The 25,964-nt window shown below is 37.8% G+C and overlaps 2 protein-coding genes across 2 annotated transcripts in view; one reads left to right on the forward strand and one right to left on the reverse strand.

Annotated features, from left to right (window-relative positions):
• LOC112051361 (N-terminal kinase-like protein) overlaps positions 1–20,662 on the reverse strand; it is a 28,079-nt gene extending 7,417 nt beyond the window's left edge. Inside the window, exons 1-12 of the mRNA XM_052888087.1 lie at positions 20,016–20,662; positions 17,332–17,561; positions 14,812–14,988; positions 13,284–13,512; positions 7,597–7,740; positions 6,666–6,847; positions 5,078–5,306; positions 4,329–4,416; positions 3,959–4,120; positions 3,368–3,508; positions 1,601–1,725; positions 202–394 (exon numbers count right to left, since the gene is read on the reverse strand). Of these exons, the coding sequence (XP_052744047.1) occupies positions 202–394; positions 1,601–1,725; positions 3,368–3,508; positions 3,959–4,120; positions 4,329–4,416; positions 5,078–5,306; positions 6,666–6,847; positions 7,597–7,740; positions 13,284–13,512; positions 14,812–14,988; positions 17,332–17,561; positions 20,016–20,393 (2,278 nt within the window). The 5' untranslated portion in view covers positions 20,394–20,662. The remainder of the gene's footprint in view (positions 1–201; positions 395–1,600; positions 1,726–3,367; positions 3,509–3,958; positions 4,121–4,328; positions 4,417–5,077; positions 5,307–6,665; positions 6,848–7,596; positions 7,741–13,283; positions 13,513–14,811; positions 14,989–17,331; positions 17,562–20,015) is intronic.
• A 419-nt stretch (positions 20,663–21,081) lies between these two features.
• On the forward strand, positions 21,082–24,894 carry LOC112051374 (39S ribosomal protein L11, mitochondrial). Its single transcript, XM_024089980.2, has 4 exons — positions 21,082–21,386; positions 21,769–21,958; positions 23,832–23,998; positions 24,725–24,894. Exons 1-4 carry the CDS (start codon positions 21,252–21,254, stop codon positions 24,821–24,823), a joined length of 591 nt encoding a protein of 196 aa, XP_023945748.1. The 5' UTR covers positions 21,082–21,251; the 3' UTR covers positions 24,824–24,894.
• Positions 24,895–25,964: the final 1,070 nt, after the last annotated feature.

Below are 25,964 nucleotides of genomic sequence, written 5' to 3' on the forward strand. Positions count from 1 at the left end.
TGATGATGTTGATGATGATGATGATGATGATGATGATGATGATGATGATGATGATGATGATGATGATGATGATGATGATGATGATGATGATGATGATGGTGATGATGATGATGATGATGATGATATGATGATGATGATGATGATGATGATGATGATGACGATGACGATGATGATGATGGCGATGATGTATCAGCAACATACCGTCGGCGTTCTCCTCGATGGGCTCGAACTCGCCGTCCTCCCAGCCGCCGAGCGAGTCGTTGCTGTTCTGGTGCGTGGCGGCGTGCGTGGCGGCGCGCGCGCGCACCAGCGTGGCGTGCGCGCTGTTGGCGTGCGGCTCGCCCCACGAGCTGCCCCACGTCTCCGACGGACTCGCCAGCTCCGCCTCCGCCGACTGACGACACGTTTGGATACTTGTTACAAACTATTTGGGCGTGTCAAACACAAATTGAACTTGTTTGTAAAGAAAAAATATATAAATTTCAAAATCCTTGCGAGGCTCAGACCAATTATTTTATAGGACCTGCCTCGCTAGACGTTACTTTTCTGTCGAAGTATATGATCAACGATCTAATGCGATTATAAAAACTGTCTCTATAGAATCAATGTTAAATAGTTTTAATCGTATTCGTCGGTTAAAGAGCTCCGTAAAAATACCTTTTTGTGCAATTGAATTGTGTAAAAAACGGGTAAAACTTCTAGTTTAGTATAAGATATATACAAAATCTAAGCTCGTTTTCCTCAGAAAAGGACAGACAATTTTGTTCGTGACTATGAGTGCGATACAGGTCCTTCTATAATTTGTCTGAGCTGCGAGGTATTCTTTACCATTACGAAGAGAAATCCTCATATAAAGGGTTAGGGTGTGTGTGTTTTTTTTTTCCTCAGAGGTTTCGGAAAAATACACTTACGTATCATCAGGGCCTGATGGTCTGCCCCGGTAAGTCGGGCTCGGGTAACCACTACCGACTAAAAACCTCCTCCTCTGGTCTTCAGCCTCTGTGTCCCCCACGGACCCGCCGTCAGGCATTACTTCGCGGGGAGAGAGTCTTGCACTACTGCTTCTTCAAGTGTTTCAAGTTATAGCTTCTTCTTCTTCTTCACTTTTCTCTATGCGGCGAAGCGAAATAAGCTAGTCGCCTCCCACGCCTCTTTTGACGACGTCATGTCTCTTATTAGGGATTCGGGCCTGCTTCTTCGTTTGAGGGAATTCTCCCAGGCACTGCGTGTTGACTTAAAGCGAGGACATGTTAAGAACCAGTGCTCTGCATCTTCGTTAATTTCAGGACAGGACGGACACTTTGGAGCTTGTATTTGTGTGCGTGTGTGTGTGTGTCAGCATCAACGTACCGGCTGCTCCTGCAGCGTGCCCCACTCCTCGTTGTCCCAGTCGTCCTCGCACAGCGCGGCGAGCGCCGGCGTGGCGTGCGTGCTGCCGCTATAGTGTGTGTGTGTGTGTGTCAGCATCAACGTACCGGCTGCTCCTGCAGCGTGCCCCACTCCTCGTTGTCCCAGTCGTCCTCGCACAGCGCGGCGAGCGCCGGCGTGGCGTGCGTGCTGCCGCTATAGTGTGTGTGTGTGTGTGTCAGCATCAACGTACCGGCTGCTCCTGCAGCGTGCCCCACTCCTCGTTGTCCCAGTCGTCCTCGCACAGCGCGGCGAGCGCCGGCGTGGCGTGCGTGCTGCCGCTGCTGCCCGGGGACTTGGCGCTGGCGGCCGTCGTGCCTGCCATAGCAACATGCTTTACTATAGATAAACCACAAAAATGAGAAATGTGTCAACGGCATGACAAAGTGTACGGTAACAGCTCGAGGCGGACTCCTTGTTACATGTTCCTCGAACAGTTACAGGTGGTTAACATTAATTATTAATATTGAAAGGGACGGATAGTAAACGAATGCACGTGAACGAAATGCGTATGTTGAGATGGATGTGTGGTGTCACAAGAATACATAAAATAAGGAATGTATAAGAGGTAGTCTGAAGGTGGCGCCAGTGACAGAAAAATTGAGGAGTAGGTTAGCTTGGTATGGACATGTAATGCGTAGAGAGGAAAGTCATATTACTAGAAAAATGTTGAATGTGCAAGTGGAAGGTCATAAGAGGAGAGGAAGGTCAAAGAAGAGATGGTTGGATTGTGTGAAAGAGGACATGTGTGTAAAAGGAGTGGATGATGAGTTGACAAGTAATAGAGACGAATGGAAAAGATTGACATATTTTTCCGACCCCACTTAAGTGGGATAAGGGTAAGGAGATGATGATGAACATTAATTAATTAATATGATTATAAAAAGTATTCGAATAAAATTATTATGGCAGTCATGGCATAAATAAGAGGATATTTGATGACTGGTGTGTAGAGTTCTTTGTTGAGCAGCGTGACACCGTCACGCTGCCTGTCGCATTAGTGACTTTACGCGATAATTATTGATCATAAATTGTTTAGTGTGGGCATGGAAAATATATCAGGTAGTGGCCAAGGGAGTGACTGTTAATGTATTCTAAAAGGATCCTTTCACCTACTCCCAAGGTCACAAGTCCTGGGACCTACTCGAGGTGTTTCCTCTACCACAAAACGATGGTATCACTATCGCTGCAATCCGTCAGGATATACTCCGCAACTAGGTGCTCGCTTCCAGAAAGGTCAGCCATCGCCGCAGACTACCTCGTACGCATGAGTCATCCCGAACACGAACCAACTGGACGACTGGACCAATAAGGCAGTTTATTAGCTTTTTCTAAAAATAACATTGCAACACCTATCCTGTACGCTCCATCCGGATCCAGTCAGGTGTATTATACTTTGTTTCTAAGCGGTCACAAGGATTCAGTATTTTTGCCCAACACAAATAGTGTGCAACCAGTGTGCAACCAGTGTGCAAAATTAAGTGTCAGAAATGTCAGCTATCGGCGCAGACTACCTCGCACGAATGTTTCGTCCCAAACACAAACCAAGTGGACCAATATGGCAGAATTTTAACTTATTTCCCATTAACAACATTGCAGTGCCTGTATGTTCCTTCCGAATCAGTCAGGTCTATTACACTGTTAAATCTAAGCGGCCACACTTATTCAGTGTTTTTGCCCAACACAAATTGCCCAGTGTGCAAAATTAAGTATCAGAAAGGTCAGCCATCGGCGCAGACTACCTCACACGAATGTTTCGTCTCAAACCCAAACCAAGTGGACCAATGTGGCAGAATTTTAACTTATTTCCCATTAACAACATTGCAATGGATTGTTCCTTTCGGATTAGTCAGGTCTATTATACTCTTTGAATCTAAGCGGTTACACGGATTCAATTTTGCCCAACACAAATTGCCCAATGTGCAAAATGAAGTTTTAGTTTTAAAAAACAGTACAATACCGGCGCTGGAGTCAATTTCCCCCCACGCAGTCATGTCCCAGTGCTCGGGGTCGTAGTCCGAGGCGGACTCGCTGTGCTCCAGTGACGTCATGGATGTCACTGATGACGTCGTCGTCGACATACTGCTAGATGACGGTTGTTCTGTAACATCAACAGACATGCACAATGTAATTAAAGGTTCTCAGTTAGGTAGGTCTAATAAGGTCAAGGCCAAAATGTGATCTGTAGAACTTGGCGGTCACTGCTGTCACCGCCCAGTCTACCCACGTCGCGACCGCGTTTGCTCAGACTCTCGTTACACTTACCAAGTGAGCCAGGCTTGGACAGCGCAGACGTGGGCGCGTGCTGCACTCGCGCGGTGTGATCTGTAGAACTTGGCGGTTACTGCTGTCACCGCCCAGTCCACCCACGTCGCAACCGCGTTTGCTCAGACACTCGTTACACTTACCAAGTGAGCCAGGCTTGGACAGCGCAGACTTGGGCGCGTGCTGCACTCGCGCGGTGTGATCTGTAGAACTTGGCGGTTACTGCTGTCACCGCCCAGTCCACCCACGTCGCAACCGCGTTTGCTCAGACACTCGTTACACTTACCAAGTGAGCCAGGCTTGGATAGCGCAGACTTGGGCGCGTGCTGCACTCGTGCGGTGTCGGAATGTGATCTGTAGAACTTGGCGGTCACTGCTGTCACCGCCCAGCCCGCCCACGTCGCGGCCGCGTTGCTCAGAGACGGCGTGGCTGTGTGCACGTCTGCCTCTGTAAGCATTTACAGAATTTTCATAATTAAGAGCTGTTTATTATATTCGCAAGTCACTAACTTGACCTAACCATCATATTGCAGAATAGTAAAAAATTAGAGTAACCTAGCTAACTCACATACATTGAAATTCAATTTGAAAGGTGCTGAAACTGTAATTTATTTATGTTAATGAAATTAAATATTATAATAACAGAATCAACTTACCCATTCCTTCTTTTAGACTGGGATCTTCTGAAACCTTTTCTAGTTTTCCTAGAAATCCTTTTATCGTTCTGAATGTTGACTCTCGCACCTAGAACAGTTTTCGAAAAATAAATTTTTAAATAGGGTGGATGACACGAATAATTTCACTTCAGTATTAAATCATACCAAGAGATTTCTAAAAACAAGAATTAAATTAGAATCCTCAGGTGATTACTATGAAAACTGTATACTGCAATCAGTCTAGCCGAGTTTATAGGACTGCAAGATTTCTGGATGCCTAAATTATTTTAATATTATGCTGTTCTTTGTTCATACTGGAATAGATTAGAGATTTCTTGTGATCAGTGGAGGGTTCATGTATTTAGTTCGTAAATTTCATCCTGCATTAAGTCTAGTCGGCTATATAGTCCAGCAATTTTTGCCAAGTACCTGTTTTTCCGGATCAGCGGCCAACAGATACAGTGCCGGTCGTAAATTTCATCCTGCATTAAGTGTCTAGCCGGCTATATAGCCCAGAAATTTTTGCCAAGTACCTGTTTTTCCGCATCAGCGATCAACGGAAACAGTGCCGGTCGTAAATTTCATCCTGCATTAAGTGTCTAGCCGGCTATATAGCCCAGCAACATTTGCCAAGTACCATACCAAGTTTTTCCGTATCAGCGGTCAACGGAAACAATGCAGTTCGTAAATTTCATTCTGAATAAAGTGTCTTGCCGGCTATGTATAGCCCAGCAATATTTGCCAAGTACCTGTTTTTCCGGATCAGCGGTCAACGGACACAGCGCTGGCAGCACTCTGTTAGCGACCTCAGCCAGCAGGAAGTATTGCTGTGTCGCTGCCAAAGCCAGCACGCCGGCTTGCCTCGCCGGGGGGAACGCGTCACGAGTCGCACGCACGAACGCCGACACGAGGACTTTCTGTCGTATCTGCGGGTGTAAGTGCGCCGCTATCTTGCCAAGACACACTGTTGTGTTTGTTCTGTGGACAAATAAGTACATAATATAGTGATCCAAAAGACTGGAGCCTTGTAGCTCTTTTTTTAAAGTAGCTCAAAAATAAGTGACGTCACACTAAATCCAAAATGGCCGACTTCATATACATAGCGAACTAAGATTTTTGTGCATCTACAATATGGCTATTGAATGAAAGGACTTGCTGAGAGTAACTCGAAAAATAATGAGATGTCACTCTAAATCCAAAATGGCGAACTTCATGCATATGGCGGTCTAAGATTTTTATGCATCCCTACAATATGAGTATTGAATGAAAGGAGAGTTTTTTAAAATTTTGAGTTTAGAATCTGTTTTCGCCATTCATGCAATGCCTATATGTGGAATTTGAAATAAATCTGCGCAGGAAGAAGAAATTTCAAAAAGGCGGCCTTTTTTAGTTTTTACTCCAGAATCTATTTTCGCTATTCATGTAATGCCTATATATCGATTTTGAAAGAAATCGATGCAGTAAATGGAAATTTCAAAATGGCGGTTTTTTTTAACTTTGAGTTCAGAATCTGTTTTCGGCATTCATGCAATGCCTAGTTATCGATTTTAAAAGAAATCGTTGCATTACAAAACGGCGGCCTTATTAAAATTTTTTCTTCAGAATCTGTTTTTGCCACTCATGGCAATACTCAAATATCAATTTTAAACGATATCGGTGCAGGAATATGAAATTTCAAAATGGCGGCCTTTTATAATTTTTACTTTAGAATCTGTTTATGCCACTCATGCAATGCTCATTGCGATATCAATTTAGAACGAAATCGGTGCAGAAATACAAAAAAAAATATAATGGCGGTTTTTTTAAATTATAACTTACCTACATATCAAACAGACAAATCGTTAGATAACATCATACATGGGTACCTACATAAAATATTAAATGGCGATTCCTTCTAAATCACTGTGAACTGCAAGAGCTTCGTTCCAATGGAAAGGCTAGTCTTAATCCAGAAGACCAGAGTCTAAACCTTGACTATAAAATATTAAGCCCTGAAATAGAACTCGAATCTAAAAAAAGGACTCGAGCCTTTAATAGGACTAGAGTCAATTTAAAAGGCTTTCCAATCGCCGAGCTCTAAAAAAAGACTCCCGAATCCTAAACATCGGGCGAGTTATGCTTGGAGTTTCTCTGCGTAGTGGAATCAGAAATGAGGAGAGAGAACCAAAGTCAACCGCTGGGCTACAGAATTGAGGTTCCTCACTTTTAAAACCAAAACTTAATTTTGCACATTGGGCAATTTGTGTTGGGAAAAAACACTGAATCTGTGTGACCTCTTAGATTAACAGTATAATAGACCTGACTGAACCTGTTTGTGGGTATTGTTGGGGACTGTACCTGATCCCGCCCTGGTCGTCCTTGGACTGCAGGCGCGCGAAGTGTCGCAGCACCTCCACGTTGATGTTGTTGTAGTTGAGCTTGGGCGCCAGGTGGATGATGGACTTGACCGTCTGCTCGCGGATGATGGCGTTGGTGTCCATGAAGCCGTGCACCACTTGCGGGAATATTTGCTCGTTCACCTGCAATTTGTGTACAGTACAGTACAATATAAGTTATTTGATCGATCGGCTCGTGTCGTCATGAGTCGAGATAGTACGAAGCTAGGTGATAAGTAGTGGGAGACCGAGTGCTGGCGATATAAGAGACCGCGCGGGCGGTCTAACTCATTGTTGTCGTGGCGTTCGATTCATCTACACGTGTTAAATAATAATCCTGGGTTGTTATGGGATACGCGGGGAGAGTGACTTGAGTGGAAAAGAGGAGTGTTAGATATCTGTCAAAGGCACCTTTAACCCTACACACAGCGTTCACAAGTGCGTGACTCCACTTAAGGTCATCTGCTACTCAGGGTTTATTGGTAAAATTCTTAGTGGGAATTGTTAGACCTGACAGACTTTTATTCAATAACTGTATTTTTGAATGAAAGTCTGTCAGTTCTAACAATTCCGCTTCTGATGTGAAACCCCTTATACTCCGACATATATTTATGAAGTGATTACTTCTTATTAAACGACTTGGTAACGTAACGCGTTACGGCGCCACTCTCTCTGGCTTCCCTTCCGCTCACGCAAACATCAGCAGGTTTATGTTATCCGGGGCTTAGCTCGGAGTTCTTCTCTCTGCCACCCGCACAATGAGTCAAATGCTAAAATATCTCTCTGTCGGCGTTCTGAGGTGCACAAACTTCTTTTTTTTCCCTATTTGCCACGCACGGCACTATACGCTTGTTGATGAACGATGACCTTGAGCCTTAGCTCAGTCAACTCACGGTGGAGTTCTGCAGGTGATGGATGAACTGGTCCAGCTGTTGCAGCAGACGCGAGCGCGTGGTGCGGTCGTTGGACGCGAACAGCTTCACCACGCACGGCACTATCTGCTTCTGGTAGTCCTCATCTTCGAGCAGCTTGCCCAACTGTAATGTTAAATGGGGAGACGAATATCTTAGCTGCTTTCACACGTAAGCCTTGCTTTCCATGTTCCATACGAAATGAATATACTTTATATCAAATATGATATGAATCAACTACCCTATTGATGAATTCCTTAATGATAAAGGTGCTTGGAGGCTATTGGATCAGCTTCTACCTTCAGGAGGAAAGTAAAACTCGTTCACAGGAACTGAAAACTAAAAGAAACTTTAATGATGTTTTGAATAATTGTAAATTATTAAAATATTGTATGATTTTTTTTCAAAAGGGCAACTGATGAGTTTCTTATCGGCTTTCAGCAGAGCCAGCCTTTCGAACCAGTGGTAGTCTAAATAGTCAAACTTGACGTTTCAAAACTGCTTGTAAACTAAGCCTAAATGAAATAAATGAAATTTGAATTTTTACTCAGGCTAAGACCTAACTAAAGGAGATCATTTCGTTCATTCGATCAGTTCGTTCGGGCCACATGGCCCAGTGAGTGGTGAACCTACTTTTTGCATACACGGCCGTGGGTTTGATTCCCGCAACTATATAAATATTCGTGTGATGAACATGGATGTTTTCCAGTGTCTGGGTGTGGGGTGTTTATACATTATATTATAAGTATTTCTATTCAGTGTATAATTGGTTATCAACCCATATTTGGCTCACTGCTGAGCTCGAGTCTCCTCTCAGAATGACAGGGGTTGGGCCAATTATCTACCACGCTGGCCCAATGCAGATTGGCAGACTTCACACACACAGAGAATTAAGAAAACTCTCTGGCATGCAGGTTTCCTCACGATATTTTCCTTCACTGTTAGAGACACGTGATATTTAATTTCTTAAAATGCACACAAAGACAAAGACGTAGCGCCAAGCGATTTTACGTTCCGGTACGATGTCGTGTAGAAACCAAAATGGGTGTTGATTTTCATCCTACACCTTAGAAGTTAGCCCGCTTCCATCTTAGATTGCATCATCAATTACTATCAGATGAGATTGTAGTCAATGGCTTCTTTCCTATATGGGTTGTATAGAATAAAAAAAACAGTGAAAAGTTGGAGGTGCATGTCTCGGACCGGATTCGAACCCACACCCTCCGGAATCAGAGGCAGAGGTCATATCCACTGGGCTATCACGGCTCTAGCCATAGACCAGGCTAGACGCTTACTTCGGGGCTAAGTGATGTCTATATTGTGGAAGTATATTTATTTTAACATGTAGAGTTTTGCACAATGAAAGCGAAAACTGAAATCGCCCGATAATAAAGTTTCGGAGGTCATTCCCAAAAATATAATGCGAATTTTGGAATAACTCTGTTTGAATACTTGAATTTTAATGTTTTTGTTTTACGTACGAATTTTTCAGAGATATAGATTTTTTTTTATTTGTTTAAGTGATTTTTTTTTATTGGCTGGGCGATTTCAATCTCTACAATCAGTAGCTGAACTCTAACACAGTGTTCACGTGGACACGGCTTTTTACATAATTTTAAATAAATTATAAATTAAATGACACGCGTTTCCATTTTCTACCTTCATTATTAGTTTGTATGTTGTCGATGACAAACATTCTACAATCCAGATCGAGTTTGGTTTAGAGGTGAGGCGTATATACTGGAGCAGGTCTTAACACTAGGTTTGTTGGAAGATGTATGGCGTACGAGTACGGAGCAGGGACTTATACACGTATTAAGCGTATTTAGAAGTACCGAGTACCGAGGAGCGCAAGACGTCAACAGAGTGCGAGTCCAATACTCGCAAATACTCTAACGGTCCAACCAATACGGGACGTGTTCAGAGACGCGTTCGATTAGTAATGTGTGAGTGAGAGACTTCTATCAATGCCGAAAGAAAATAGACTTTGTTGTCTAGACATAAGACCGGTTTTTCAACGCAATAAACACTTCATACTCCAACAGACAAAACATCGCGAGACGCGTTCCCGGACGCGTTCGTTTAAGAATGTGTGAGTGACGTCCCATTGCCGATGAAAAATTGTCTTTACTTTATCAAACATAAGATCGATTTTTTAACGCAGTATACACTTAATACTCTTAATACTCCAATATTTGGAGTCCCTGATTTTAATCCTTATTTTAAAAACATAATGTTTATTTGTTTTAGTATGATTATTTATCCGCTAAAGTAACAAGTTAATGTAACCCGACAGTATCATGAGGTAATATTAAAAGAAATAACTAAATAATAAAATTAAATTGAAATTTTGAAATTAATGACTGAAATATTTTTGTTTGCAAATTTTTTTCTTTTTTTTGTGGATTACAAAAACCAAAAATAGTTGAAGAAACCAATTGAAAAAAACAAAATAAAAAGACAAAAATGATTTTCTGTTAGCCGGGATCGAACTCAGGATTCAATTTTTTTGTACCTTGCGTACATACCACTAGTCCAAATGACTACGTAATACTCGTTTGAAATTAATGTACGCTTAGTATCAGATAATATGACGTAAAATCGCTGGCCACTGAGTATTTAGGAGTACGTATCTATTCTATAGGTCCTAATGGCTCGTACTTCTAAATACTCGTGGAGCTAGTCTTTGGAACGCGTCTCTCGGCGTACTCGTACTCGTAACACTCAGTACGCGTTTTAGCGAGTACGACTCACCTCTAGTTTGGTTTGGATAATTTATATAGTTTTAAAAAACAAATACAATTTAAACAATATAAATCATTCCGGTTTCCAAGCAACTTTCCAATTTCAAATATCATTTATCAAAAAACTTAAAAAAAAAATCAACAAAATCGGAGCTGTTTCTGAAGACATCGATTCGAGGTAAAATAAAAAAAATCAAATTTTTAATTTTCTATAATGTAATTTCTAGAGCTCTAACGCTACAAAAGTAGGGATTGAGCATTCAAAAATAGGACCTATGTCCTGCAGTGGATTAATTCCATCTGATAATGATGAGTAACCTTCTATTTTTACGTTCGAGCATATATATCTTTGAAGTGAACACAACGATACCTTGAAATATTTCGAGGCAGCGCCATCTAGTTGGTGACTAATGTAAACTTATTAAATTTTTTCTACTTCCCTACTCTCATCGGAATATTGATATTGTAATTATTTAATTTGGTATTTTTTTTTTTTTGTTCAATCTGAACTTTTTGACGCTGTATTGTGTTTTTCCTATGGATTAAGCATAGTGAAATAGTGCTGAGGAGGACATACAAGAGGTATTTATGACTTGACATGACTTCAGAAAACAAAATCTTTTTTAAATCATGACTCATGTCCTACCCAACACTATGACTATATATTGCTTGATGTTAAGCTGCACTGTAGGACTGTGTTCGTACTTAGTTTTAGATAAGTTTGTAAAATGGTGGTAAAAAAAGAAACCTTCGCTGAGTTTGTGTATGTAGTTAAGTTGTTGTGGGCTCTTCTCGGAACAAGGCGCTTTTGGAACCCTCTTAACTTTAATTTTAAGTTTTCGACTATAATTACCACCATTACCTAATTTAAATTAAGTTATAACATGACATGACCTTTCAAAAGTGCTTGTAAATAAAGCCTAATTGAAAAAAAAGAATTTTAATTTGATTTGATTTATAGTGGAAATGGATGACATGATTTTTACAATAATTTTTTAACCAACTGCCAAAAAAGAGGAGGTTTGGCAGTGTCCTGCGATATTTTCGTCATTTATGAACCGATATTGATTTTTTTTTGTTTGGTATCCAGGGTGGTTTTTTTTCATGTCAGGATCGGATGATGGTATCCTGGAGGAACTGAGGGGAACTTTTGAAAATCGTAGATACCACTATAGTGTGGCAAGATCGTTGACAACCCCATGATATGCGGGCGACGGACGGAAAGACTGCGTGGGTGTGAAATTGTGCGTGCGGGGAAGTGACGTGTAGTTGCGGGTTTGTCATTAATTGCTACACGCCCCCCGTCCCGTGCGCACCATCCGTAGTGTTATGAACGAAGTTGCCAAGTTGTAGTACGTTTGTAAATATTTTCATTAGGTATTTTAAGCCTCTACATATTTTGTGAAGTCCATGATGATGGATCCGAAACACAGACAATGGAACTCGTCAACGATTTACAGCAGTTACCTTTTGTTTGGGCTTGATTAATTTGTATCGATGAGAACTTTCCACCTGTTGTGGAAGATGGAAGATGGAGATGGGTTGTGACTGCATTTAAGAGAACTCCTCGACGGTTCACAGAGTGAACTGAACTGAACTGAATTTGAATTAATGAGAACTTTCCAGCTACATGGTTTGTGACTAAAAATTAGGATAGTATTTTCAAAAATTAGGATTGTAGGATCTAGGTACTAACATAAGAAAACGTTACCGCTAACGTTTCAGCTAATTGCTAATCAAAAATGAAAAATTAAAATTTTAAGGAAAAAAAATTCAACCAGCTTCCAACGCCTGCGCGCACGACTTCATACTCGCGCAGTCCTTTCCCTCCCGTCGCCCGCATAGACTAGGTATTACAGGTTTTTTTAATTTTTTAAATTTAATTTAGCTCTCCGCTACTATTGTAGGGATAGAGCATTTCAAAAATAGGACCTATGTCCAGCAGTGGATTAATTCCATCTGATAATGATGAGTAACCTTCAGATTTCACGTTCGAGCATATATATCTTTGAAGTGAACACAACGCTACCTTGAAATATTTCGAGGCAGCGCCATCTAGTGAGCGAGTAGTGTAAACATTTTTCAACTTTCCCACTCGTATCGCAACATTGATATTGTAATTTTTTTAAATTGGAGTTTTAATTTTTTTGTTAACCTATAATATAATATTTTTATAAACTTGACTTAAAATTATTATGAAAGTGTTGACATGTAATCATAAAAAATGTTATGTGCGCCTAGTGTTAATATACATATCAGAACTTTTGTTTGTATTGTTTTTTAACCGATTTCCAAAAAGGAGGAGGTTCTACGTTCGGCTGTATGTATGTTTTTTTTTTATGTATGTCCAGCGATAATTCCGTCATTAATGGACCGATTTTGAAAATTCTTTTTTTTGTTTTCAAGGGTTTGTAATGTTTAATATGTGTATTGTTGGCGTGCTTTAAATGACTAAATATAGGACCTTTAGCGTATACTATCCATTATAGTAAACATACCTTAAACGGTCACCAATAGTAAGAATGACACAGACATATAATAAGCACTTCAAAAACATAAGACATTTTTGCCAGTCGAGTAGGTACTTTTAAAAAGTTGGTCATCAGTACACTTAAAAGCGATTAATAATTATTTTGCTATTTATTTATGTATTTTAATTTTTATTGTAATTGTATCATTACTTTTTTTGTTTTTTTTTTTTTTTATTTCATTATTTTCTTTTCTTTGTATAAAAGCACTTTGTTAGATAATTTAATTTGAAAATAATTTTTATCAGCCCCATCTACATTTTGTATAATTACTTGTGGATAGAGATGTGGGTTGTGTATGTAAACTATTTGTTTTTATATTTACTTTAAGTTTTGTAAGATATATTATTGTACACAACTGTTTTCGATCCCAAATAAATAAAATAAAATAAAATACCTTGAACATGGGCGCCAATACAGCTGACCCAGCGTCGCCATAATTAAAAGCAGTCAGCAGCTGAGGCAGGATCTTGTGCACACACACAGCTTCCGGGAAGCTGTCCAGGTGACCACTTAGCGTCGAGAAGAACTTGGCTTTCTCCACCTTGTCCTTTATCTGGATCTCTTCCAGAAACAGCATTGTGTCTATTAGGTCATTTTTGAAATAACCGCCGAGTTTTCGACATCTGTAAACATGTAATTATTACACATCAATATATTTTTTAATTTTTTTATTCTTGACAAGTTAGCCCTTGACTACAATCTCACCTGATGGTAAGTGATGATGCAGTCTAAGATGGAAGCGGGCTAACTTGAAAGAGGAGGATGAAAATCCACACCCATTTCGGTTTCTACACGACATCGTATCGGAACGCTAAATCGCTTGGCGGTACGTTTTTGCCGGTAGGGTGGTAACTAGCTACGGCCGAAGCCTCCCACCAATTAAGAAAATCTCAATCTGCCCAGCTGGGGATCGAACCCAGGACCTCCTAAATCTTTTTGTAAATCCACCGCGCATACCACTGCGCCACGGAGGCCGTCAAAAATATCATCATCATCATCAATCATCATTATTAGCCATAGAGAGGAAGGAGAAAGTCACTGTTATAGATATACTAGTATATTAATATTATAAATGTGAAAGTAAGTCTGTCTGTCTGTCTGTTACCTTTTCACGACTAAACCAATCAAGATGAATTTTGGTATAATGGTAAATGGGATCTTGGAGCAAAACATAAGGTACTTCTGACCCAAAAATAATAATAGAAGGGGATGAAGTAAGGGTTAAAAATTTTCCATTCATTAGAGTAACACAAAAATTTGTTTATAAATTAAAAAAAAACCACACAATATAATGCGCTTTAAATTTTTTTAAATTCAACCCCTTAAGTCGTGACATAGGGGTTGCGGGAGGGGGGGGGGGTGCTCAACCACATTTAAAATTTAATATAAATAAAATAAAGAGCCTCAGTAGCTCAACGGTAAGAGCTATCGGAATCAGCGACGGGTGGTGGTTCGATCCCCGCCCCGTTGGTCTATTGTCATACCCACTCCTAGCAGTCTTTCCCGAATTGTTGGAGGAGAATAGGAATATTGGTCATATTTAAAAAAAAAGAAGATATGGAAAATATTCTTATTAAAAAAAAAGATGGCAAATAGTCTTTTTTTTTATGTATGTCCAGCGATAATTCCGTCATTTATAGGCCGATTTTGAAAATTCTTTTTTTGTTTTAAAGGGTTTCATTCTAGGGTGGTCCCATTTTTTTCATGTCAGGATCTGATGATGAATCAGAAGCCGTTTCTGAAAAAACTACAGAAATTACGTAATTTAAACGGCTTGAATTGAAACATCACTGGCTTGGCACCGCCTTCAAACTGATCAGAAGGTAGCACATAGGTAAGATGTTATTTTTTGCTTTTTGGTTTAGGTTATTATTGAGTTGGAAGTCGGTTGAATTTTTTTATTAAATTTTTTTTAAACATACCTAGTAATAATATCAGCAGGGTTCGGCCTAGATGCGGGGTTGGCACTGACCAGCTCGCAGTACAGTGTACACAGCTGCTTGGGTATGTTGTCCACAGTTTTCAGCGCCGGCTGGTTGGACAGGGGGCCGTTGAATGCCTCCCAGATCAGGCATCCTAGGCCCCACATGTCTGATGAACTGTGGACAGAGTTATTCTCAAATTAACAACAAGGCAAAGAGCAGGGAAAAGAGTCAATAGGCAATTGCTAGGCGAACGACATGATAATAGTAGTCAAGCCAAACGTTTAAATAATTTATTCTTTTAATATACTCAGAGGCACAATTATCCGCCTACTTTAATATGACGCGTCACGCGAGTGTGGGTATGTCGGATAATGGGGATGATGACTAGGTTTGAATATATTGATTTTTATGATACATTCGGGTAAATAGGGTCAATGTTAACTAATTTATACATAAAAAGCAAAGATTGTCTGGATATTTGCAAAATAAATGAGATTATAAAATTTCAAAATCTATTAAAAATATTTTATCGTAATTAGATGAAAATTCATACAGCTTCCTTACATTAAATGTGACATTTTTTAATATATGAACTATAAGCATAAACGCACAAATAACAAAGATATTAGTAATTTTGTTTGAACGCGCATACAAATCTAACGATCATTACATTGCCTATGACGTCATTGTTTCAAGCCATTTTGTATGGGGCGTTTTTCAGGGATCCGCGGCAGCGCCGCAAATCTGACTATTTAAATCCCTGTAGCTCCGAAAGTAATAATCGCAGATACCCTGTTCCTTTTACAAAATTGCTTTACTGTTAGTATACTCTTAATTTATATACAATTTAAAAAACTGTCGTCATCCCTATTGTGCCTCTGAGTATAGTTAAACTGAAGGAAAACGGCATAGATAACAGGAATATTGCATGTGTATTTTTTTAATTTTTAACCGATTTTTGAGATAAAATAACTATGATAAAAATAAAATGCAGACATAAAAATATTATTATTAAATAAACTCTTCAAATATCTGACATATTTCAATGCACCAAAAAACACTTCTAGTAGTTGTCTGGTTAAAGTGGAACATTATATCACTTTTCAAATGGACAAATAGCAAATGTTTCACTATTCCCAGTCTCAATAGTTCCCAGAGATTTAACAAAAAGTTTTTAGTTATTAAAAATTTATATAAAAATTTTATAAATTAAAAAAAAAATTAGTAATGAGGAATACAAAGAACAATATTTGACCTTAATTCGAATCACATGGATATTCTCTATTGTCATGGTCTGTGAGTTAAGTAATAGTCGGAAATTGTTTTTAATTCAGGCCACAGAGTCATTGGCCGTAATATTTAAATAGAAGATCCGTGTCACACAATTGATTCAACAATGAAATGATAGCAGATACATGGAGTTGTTATCTAACTGAATTTTACATATTTTGTTGATATTTTTAACATTGGAATAAAAGTTTAATTAAATCTTAAGAATTAAATGTGTTTTTTTCTGTCATTTCCTATTTGTATTGTTAGTTGTTGTACAGTACACATCGAGTAGGGCTGTGGTATAGAAAGAACTAGATACACATAGAACACAACATATATTTCATTTTATTTATTTATTATTCTACAAAATACATATTTAAATTAAGCCTAAGCATGATGCAACAAAAACCACAGTTGATTTAACTGTGCACAGGCTATTAATGCTTATACAATATTAATAAAATTAAATAGCAAACAAAAAGAGAAAAGAAAAAAAAAAACACCCATAAAAGCATGTAATAAAAAAAATCATAATTATTGTGTGATTGTATCGATACTGTGCCGCACACAGGCTGTGCCAAAAAGTATTCCTTCAATTACCACCTAAGCACATTCATAAATCTAGTTTTATCTTAAAAGCATTTTGACTGTGTCCGGAAGATTGTTAAAAACAGTTGGAACAATGAATTCCAGCCTTCACTTACCATACCCATGTTTGAAGTATAATATATAAAAAAGTAGTTTACAAAAGGCAGCCTTATTGCTTATCGGAAAAGCTTTATTGACAGACTAAAATTATTGTTGATACTTTGCATAATAAAATTTCAAAAATCCAAAAATGTGATATAAAGTTTAAATGTGTAAAATCTAAACATAAAACTCAAAGATGTCTGACTGACATAGTTGTTGTTAGTTATAAAATAGGGGATGAAAGTTTGTATGAAACTTTGTCAATTTTGGAATTAACTGAAATTTGGAATGAAAATAGATTTTACTCAGAATTAACACATAAGCTACTTTTCATCCCGGAAAAAGCCATGGTTCCCGCGGGATTTGCGATAAACTGAATTCCAGGAGAACGAAGTCGCGGACGCCCGCTAGTCACATAATATGTGCTATCTATTGATTGTATTAAAAACAGTACCCAGTTCAACATAATGTAGTGCTTAAAGCTGTTTAGATTAATAACATTTGATTGGCATTCCCAATGAATACAATACTTGAATTTAAATGGAAAATACTTACCATTTAGTAACTGCCTTCAATTTAGTTGGATCATTCTTTTCAGGTGGATCATATATTTCAAGTGTAGGCAGTATCTTAATAGGTAATGGATTGCTGGTGTCCTGCCCGTGTGCCGTGAGGAACTCAAAACCGCCAAGCTTCCACTCCCCGGCGAGAGTGACAAACACTGAGTATAGGCACACATTGTTGTGTTTCACATTACCGTCGTTGTTGAAGAATGATAGTGCCCTCTGAAATCGCCAAAAAAGAACCATTGAATACAAAAAAAAAGTGTGTGTCAGCTCCGACGCACGAATGATGTTTACTCTTTCAGATTCACTGTCTAAATAGTGAAATAGGGTGAATCTTGCCCCACAGCATACACTATGTACATCTCAATACCTATGCCTGAAAGTAAAAGGTACGCAACCGAGGAGCAGTAGGCCGCGGCAGCCCACAGTGAAAGATGCGCAGAATAGGTTGCGCACAAAAACGTAATGCTGTCATTGTTCATCAAATTTTACTGCCCATATTTTTTTCACCGGGGGCTATATATGAAAAATCGATTCTTAAGGAATAAACTCCAATTTATACTAATACTAGCGGACGCCCGCGACTTCGTCCGCGTAAATTTCGATGTCAACTTTACTACTACCCCTACCCTACCCATACCCTACCCTACCACTACCCCAACCCTACCCTACCCAACCCCTACATCTACCCTACCCTACCCCTACCCCCACCCTACCCCTACCCTACCCCTACCCTACCCCTGCCTTACCTACACCCTACCCCCATCCTACCCCTACCCTACCCTACCCTGTAAGTTCTCTATCTTACTCCTACCCTTAGCAAAATCGGTCCAGTCCTTCGAGAGTGGTGGTATGACCAAGAGAAATAGAGACTTCTATGCTAATAATATAAAGAGGTAAAGTTCGTGTGGTTGTAGGAGGTAATCTCTGGATCTACTGGACTGATTTGGAAAATTGATTTACCAATAGAAAGTTACGTTATTTGCGAGTGTCATAGGCTATGTTTGATCCCCATATTCACACGGGAACGGGAACTACGTAAATGAAAGCGCCGGGCGTCATATAGCGGAATTTCTGCGTATTTTAGAAATTTTGTATTATCTCCGAATCATACATTAAAAAAATTAAGTAATTAACATACTGTAAAGGGCAAATCTTATCTCCATAATATCCTTGTGATTATCAAATAATCATATTTTAATAAGGATTGAAGTTTAGTTGTATAAATAATGACGTAAACCTAAGTATATAAAATAAATAATTTTTAAAACACAAAAGGTACTATATCTGCTAATATATAGAAGATAGATATATGGTGTCGCGGACTTTTTTGTAGAACTTTTAAAGATACATAAAGTCTCCATACATTAATTTCAATTTTACACAATAGTTAAGGCAGCGCATGCGAATAAGTCTGTTTAAGAGGATTTTCAGTCCAACCTGTATGACAAAAACTGTGATAACTCGGCTAATATATATGATACCAATATAAAATATAGCCTATAGCACTCCCCGATAATGTAGCATTCTACTGGTGAAAGAATTTTTAAAATCGGACCAGTAGTTCCGAAGATTACCCCATTTTAAAAATGTGACAAACTTACAAACTTTACCTCTTTATAATATTAGTATAGATTATAGAGAGGTAAAGTTTGTAATATAGTAGTTAGCGGTAGTTTGTATACTACACCCCTACTTTATGGATTTCAATAGAGTAAGATTACCATCTTACTAGAACCACTGCTGTACACTTCATAAATGTAATAATGTACTGCCTACTCAGAAGTCTCATCAAACCTGGATTGGAGGAGATTTTTGTTTTGGGCAATTTGCATGTATAGTGACTACCCTAAACAAAAATTTCATGCATGCCACTTCACAAAACAGTGGGACAACCCCTATGGAGATTTGTGGTCTATTTTTATAATTGCTGGTAATTCATTGCTTTTCTCTTCATCATTACCAACCCTTATTCAGCTCACTGTTTAGCACAAGTCTCCTCTCAGAATGTGAGGGGTTAGGCCAATAGTCCACCACGAGGGTCCAATGCTCAATTGCACCTGCAATTAGCAGACTTCGCACACCTAGAGAATTAGGAAAATTTTTAGGTATTCAGGTTTCACATCCTTCATCGCTTGAGATATGTGATATTTCTTGAAATGCATATAACTGAAAAGTTGGAGGTCCATACCCCGGACCAGATTCGAACCTACGCCCTCCTAATAGAAGGCATAGGTCATATCCACTGGGATATCACGTCAGTTTTCTCTTAGTATTGCAAAAATAATAAGTACAATTAGTATTAAGTAGTCTAAGCCATAAACCACTCAAAACTGCTTATCTACTCTATATATATAATGAGGAAATATATCATTGTATGTTTACTTGTTTGAATTAAATAGGCTCTATAACTATACATATATAGGACCCTTTTGATAGTTTTTTTCACCATTAGACTTTTACATTATCCCTGATAAAGATAGACAATATATTATCCCCATATTCCCTAGGGAACAGGAACTATGTTGATGAAACCACTGGGCATCTGCTGCAAAGGTAAGTAATCAGATGGTATGCTATAAGTTATATACTACAACAGATATAATAAGCATATAGACACATAGACAAATAACTGTTTTGAAATATTTTAAAGTTCAGAATATACAAACTTACTGTAATTTGAAATATTCCCCACGCGAGGAACAGCTCTCGCTGCTGGCCGTCCAGCGTCATATTCTCTATGTGTATCGCTAATGGTTCCACATATTCTGTGGCTACATATAAAAATTTCTCAGTTTCACAGCTATCTAAATAATGTAAAAGGCTTGGGTGTCTCATAGTCTTTAGTTTCTTCAACGACGTTTTAGCTATATCGAACAACGTCTCCGAATTTTTGGTCACATCGTACAAAAATATCGAGACCTCATCTTGCGTACCCCTCTTCTTGCCTTTATGCAAAGTCCACACGCTCCTGTCTTCCAACCCTGGCACCGGATCGCCTACCTCATATGGAAAGTCCTTAGTCGGATCTCGTGAGAAAAAAGACCACATATTGAATACCTTTAGCTAACTACAGTACACACTATTTACAAATCATTTTCTACACAATGCACAATGGTACACGTATTTTTATGTATTTCATAATACAAAAAACGTTTTAAATCTTGTATATCGATTTATCAGAAACATACACTTAATAGGACAAATAGAGAGTGAAAAAGAAAAACATTATCACTAATTTATGTCGATTTTAAATCTATTTTTCTTTAAAAATACGACGGTGCAATTTACATTTACATTTTTCGAATGACATTTGGCAATTTACCCACAGATTATGATAATAAACCCGAAGTACGTAATTTACCACAGAATACGGACCAAAGGGACCAAAGAATAAAATAATCCAACAAAGTAAATGAGCTCTTCTCTCTTCTTGCGTTTGTCGTCTTCTGTCGTACTGACTACTGAGTCTTACGTTTATTATTAATTCGGGGTTTCATGGTCATATTTTGTACACTTTTTTGCGACAATGCAACAGATGATAACAATGCGTATATATCTATTTCAGTGATCTGTGACAGAATTTTCGAGTACAAGTTACCTCTGTGCCTATTTTTAACCGACTTCAAAAACCTTTTGAGGTTATCAATTCGACGGAATCTTGTTTTTTTTAATCTGTGATCATATTATTTTATCTATGATTATCAATTCACGGTAAATACGTTCCTTGTTCACAGCTGTCAAACTGTCAAATATCATTAATAGTGACATTTTTTAATTTTAGGTTATGTTATTCTTTTATTTGTAACTAAAAAAAACATCTATTAAACTTGCTAAATAGATCTGTAATTGTATAATAAAAAAGTAGTGTATTTCATATAATAACTTCATTTCACCTTTCCCTTCAAAATGTCAAAATCCGTAGCCCGTTTAAAGTCGATGAAAAAAGTGGCCGACAAGATAGACCATTCGTCGAAGTTAAGGACGGACATTCCGGCTGGGATGGCTGCGCCTGGTCCACCACTCGGACCGATGCTGGGTCAGGTAAAGTTCAAGGAACAGGGAGTTAATTTCACGAAGTAACAAGTAGTACCTTTTCATATATTTGTAATGATACTGGTACTGTTGATCCGATAGATGTTGCCCTTTCATAGACTACTTTTGAATTACACTATATTTGAGTTAGAAAGTAACTATTAGAATTACTATAATTAAATTTTGGCTTTATTCATCGGTCAAATGTGTAAGAGTCAACAAAATAAACGAAGAATTATTTTAATTTTTTTAGCCTTATATTTATTAACAGTTTGTTATTTCAATATATTATAGATATCTTAGTATAAGCCCAAACCCTGATATGCTTTATTAGGGAGTAGATAACAATATGTGTTCTATCCTAATATATTTCTTATTCAAATTCTTCCAGCGTAATATCAATGTACCAGCCTTCTGCAAAGACTTCAATGAACGCACTGCAAACATAAAACCGGGTATTCCACTGCCGACCAGGGTCAAAATGAACCCAGACAGGTCCTACCAACTAGTCATACATCAGCCACCTGCGTCTTACTTCTTGAAACAGGCTGCTGGTATCAATAGAGGAGCTATGGAACCAGGTAAATATCTATACTAATATTATAAAGCTGAAGAGTTTGTTTTCTGTGTTAGATAGCCCATTTATCGAGGAAGCCTATATATTATGCTCATATTCCTAAGGGAACGGGAACCACGCGGGTGAAACCGTGTGGCGTCAGCTAGTTCGGAGTAAAGAGTAAGAGTAGAGAACAGAACTTGTAGCGCTCAGTTGGAAAAACCTTTGTATCCTAATGCTGGCATTTACTGGACACTGGATGCTTAATAAACACATGTTCAACCTTAAGTTCCAGGACAGAGATCTATGCAGACCACCTAGAGGCAGAGGAAACACCTGCATATTCTGTGCAATTGCCCAGCTCTAATACTTATACATAACTAAAAGATGATAATGATAATCACTATACAACAGCCTTACTTGATGAGTACTGTTTATCAACAAACAAATTAAGAATGAGGGTATATATCCCTAGTCATTTCACATCTAATAAAAACTTTAATTAACTTGTTCTTAAAATAATGAAAATAAATTTTATTAATAAGCTTAGAACAACTAGATATGGTTAATACATTTTATAGACAGTTAGGAAATGATATGCGTTTTCTACCTTCATTCCTAATTTCTTTGTTGGTAAACAGTATTCATCAAGAAAGACTGTACTATATGACTTACATCTTAACATGCTCTCAGAAGCTCGCGGGAGTAACACCACCATTTACCCAGACACACCTGTTTTAATAATAATAATAATAATAATAATAATAATTTATTTATTCATCAGAAAGCAGGTTTACAAAGATTACTTAAATATAATAAGACCCTGATACTCTCTACCATAATAATTTGGTGTATGAAAAATTTAAATAGACTATGTATAATCCTAATTTAAAAGCAAACAAATAAAAAAGAAAACATATGTAATAGCTTATACAATTTAACATTTTAAGATTCAATGATTATGACAAATGTAACTCAAAAGTACTGTGACAGATAAAATAAAATAATAGTCATAATATATACTGTTAAAATTATTAAACCTTGTTAAATTTAGTGCAAAGTCAAGTAATTATTACCAGTGAAATGTTAAAATGTCAATTAAAATTATGTCAAACACACATGTCAATTAAAATTATGTCAAAATATTTATCATACGTCAAAAAAAAAAAGAATATCATTAAAATTTGTAATTTAAATACTCATTTAAGTTATAGAAACATTTATCCATAAGCATTTTAGAAACCTTACTCTTGAAACTATTTACATTGTCAATCTTATAGATATCTGGTAGTTTGTTATATATTGAAATTGCACTACAATGTACACTCTTAGCGAACATGTCAAGCCTTTTTGGTGGTTTTTTTTGGTTTTACTTTTTGCGATGTTCTAAATTCATCTCTACCACTCTTTTGTTGTATAGGCTTGTACTTAACTAAAATCATGCCTGATGGAAAGCAATGATAAAGTCTAAGAAGCCCGCTTGCCTAGTAGATGCCTATTCACTCTTGCCTTGGTGCTGAAATTGGACATGTCACGAAACACATATGCTGGAAGGGCATTCTACACCTTAGAAGTTCTTATTAGAAACATATATAGTATGGTATAGACTGAGATAGAGGTGCACTGCACACTGTTGAAGTTATAAACACTTCTGCCAGTGGGACGCTTCGGCCATGGCTAGTTACCACCCTACAGACAACGAAATACCGCCAAGTGATTTGCGTTCCTGTACAATGTTGTGTAGAAACCGATTTTAATCCTCAACAAATTAGCCTGCTTCCATTCTAGATTGCATCATTACTTACCAGCAGGTGAGATTGTAGTCAAGAGCTAACTTGTAAAGAATAAAAATAAAAACTTTGTTATAAATACCGTTGGTAAGAATAATTTTGTTTCAGTAAGAGAAACCAGTGGCAAGATCACACTGAAGCACCTTTATGAAATAGCTAAAATAAAATCTCAAGATCCGACTCTTGATTTCAAACCACTCAAAGAGATTTGCACAATGCTTATAGGGACGGCCAGGACATGTGGTATTGAAATTGTGAGAGAGCTAGATCCACAGGTAAAGTTTTTTTTTAAATTCAACTATAGTTATTATATCTCAGGAAGTTATTTTGGATTTGGTAGTAGTAACTTCACAGCGTAAACTTCTTTGTATGTGTAAACTTAAGTGTTTTTCAGATAGCATTGGTACAGTTGCCTTATGACTTCCATACTACATACTATAATCGCGAAAAGCGGCCAACTTTCAATAGCGTAACGAACTGTCACCCGCACCATGCTGTCTGAAAACATTACAGAACACAATATTTGGCACAGCACAAACGTGTTAAAGTATTTATAAGTGATACTTGTTTACAAACTGTTACAGATAAGGTTATATATGATAAAAAGCCTACTTTCTACTAATATTATAAACGCAAAAGTTTGTATGGATGTTTGTTACTCTTTAACGCCGCAACTACTGAACCGATTTGGCTGAAATTTGGAATGGAAACGGATTTTAGTCTGGATTAACACATAGGCTATATAGATTGCAGGGTATTTCTGGTTGCCCGCTATTGGTTGACATTTGTCTATTTCTCTGCATGTTCTCGAAGAGAAATTGAATAATTGGATTCATAATAGTCTGTTAAGGAATCGTAACCAGTGCGCTTAACATGTGACCAAACGACGTTCTGGTGAAGAGAAATAGACAAATGTCAAGACAAGACAAATATTTTGTCTTATCTATAGTCGCATGCTAGGCATACACGCTTACTTACGGCTTTTATTTCTCATTTTTCAGGAATATGGCGAATTTCTGAACCAAAGGAAACTGGCTGTGGAGGAACAGAAGAAACTATTGCAAGAGAAAAGGGAAGCGAAAATGTTACGAACTGCTTAATTTTACCATACTTTACCTTAGACTGGAATATTATATAGATTTAATAAATTGTAGATATTATTTATAAATCATTAATGAGTTTTCACTTAATCATTCCTATACTTAACCTGTGTTGAATCAAAATCAAAATCAAAATCAAAAATCATTTATTTCAAGTAGGCTCAGTTTACAAGCACTTTTGACACGTCAGTTGACTATTTGTAAAGATTCTACCACCGGTTCGGAAGGCAGGTTCTGCTGAGAAGATACCGGCAAGAAACTCAACAGTTGCTCTTTTGAAAAAGTCATACAGTATTATAATTTACAATTAATAACAATTACTGTTTACATTTTTCATAGTTTTACTTTCTGTGTAAAGGTGGAAGCTGATCCAACGACCTCCAAGCATCTTTATCATTAAGGAACTCATCAATGTTGTAGTACCCTCGACTAAGTAGATGTTTTTTAACACATTGCTTAAAGCTATGCATTGGCAGGTCCATCACAGTCTTGGGGATCTTATTATAGAAGAGTACACCCAAACCTACAAAAGATTTTTTTACTCTTTGGAGACGATATGCAGAAATAACTAACTTATGCCCGTGTCTAGTAAGACGTGGGTTTAAATCTCCTTTTCGTTTGTACAAATTAATATTTTGTCTTACATATACTATACTGTTATATATATATTGACAGGCTACTGTTAGTATACCTATTTCTTTAAACTTTTGACGAAGGGACTCGCGTGATTTTAATTGATATATTGCTCGAATTGCTCTTTTTTGAAGTACAAATATAGATTGTATATCGGCAGCCTTGCCCCACAATAAAATACCGTAAGACATTACGCTGTGAAAGTACGCAAAATAAACAAGCCTAGCTGTATCAACATCAGTAAACTGTCTTATTTTTCTCACGGCAAATGCCGCTGAGCTAAGTTTACCAGACAGTTTTTCTATATGAGCACCCCACTGAAGTTTACAATCCAAGGTCACTCCCAGGAAAACTGTGGAACTCTCCATTTCCAGTGTTTCACCGTCGATCATTATAGACTTATCTAATTTTTTAACATTTGGCAATGAAAACTCAATACATTTAGTTTTCTTGGCATTCAAAAGTAGATTATTTGCAGTGAACCAATGCGACACATGCGATATGGCAC

Source organism: Bicyclus anynana, chromosome 21 (genome assembly GCF_947172395.1).
Source record: "Bicyclus anynana chromosome 21, ilBicAnyn1.1, whole genome shotgun sequence".
Taxonomy (NCBI): Eukaryota; Metazoa; Arthropoda; class Insecta; order Lepidoptera; family Nymphalidae; genus Bicyclus; species Bicyclus anynana.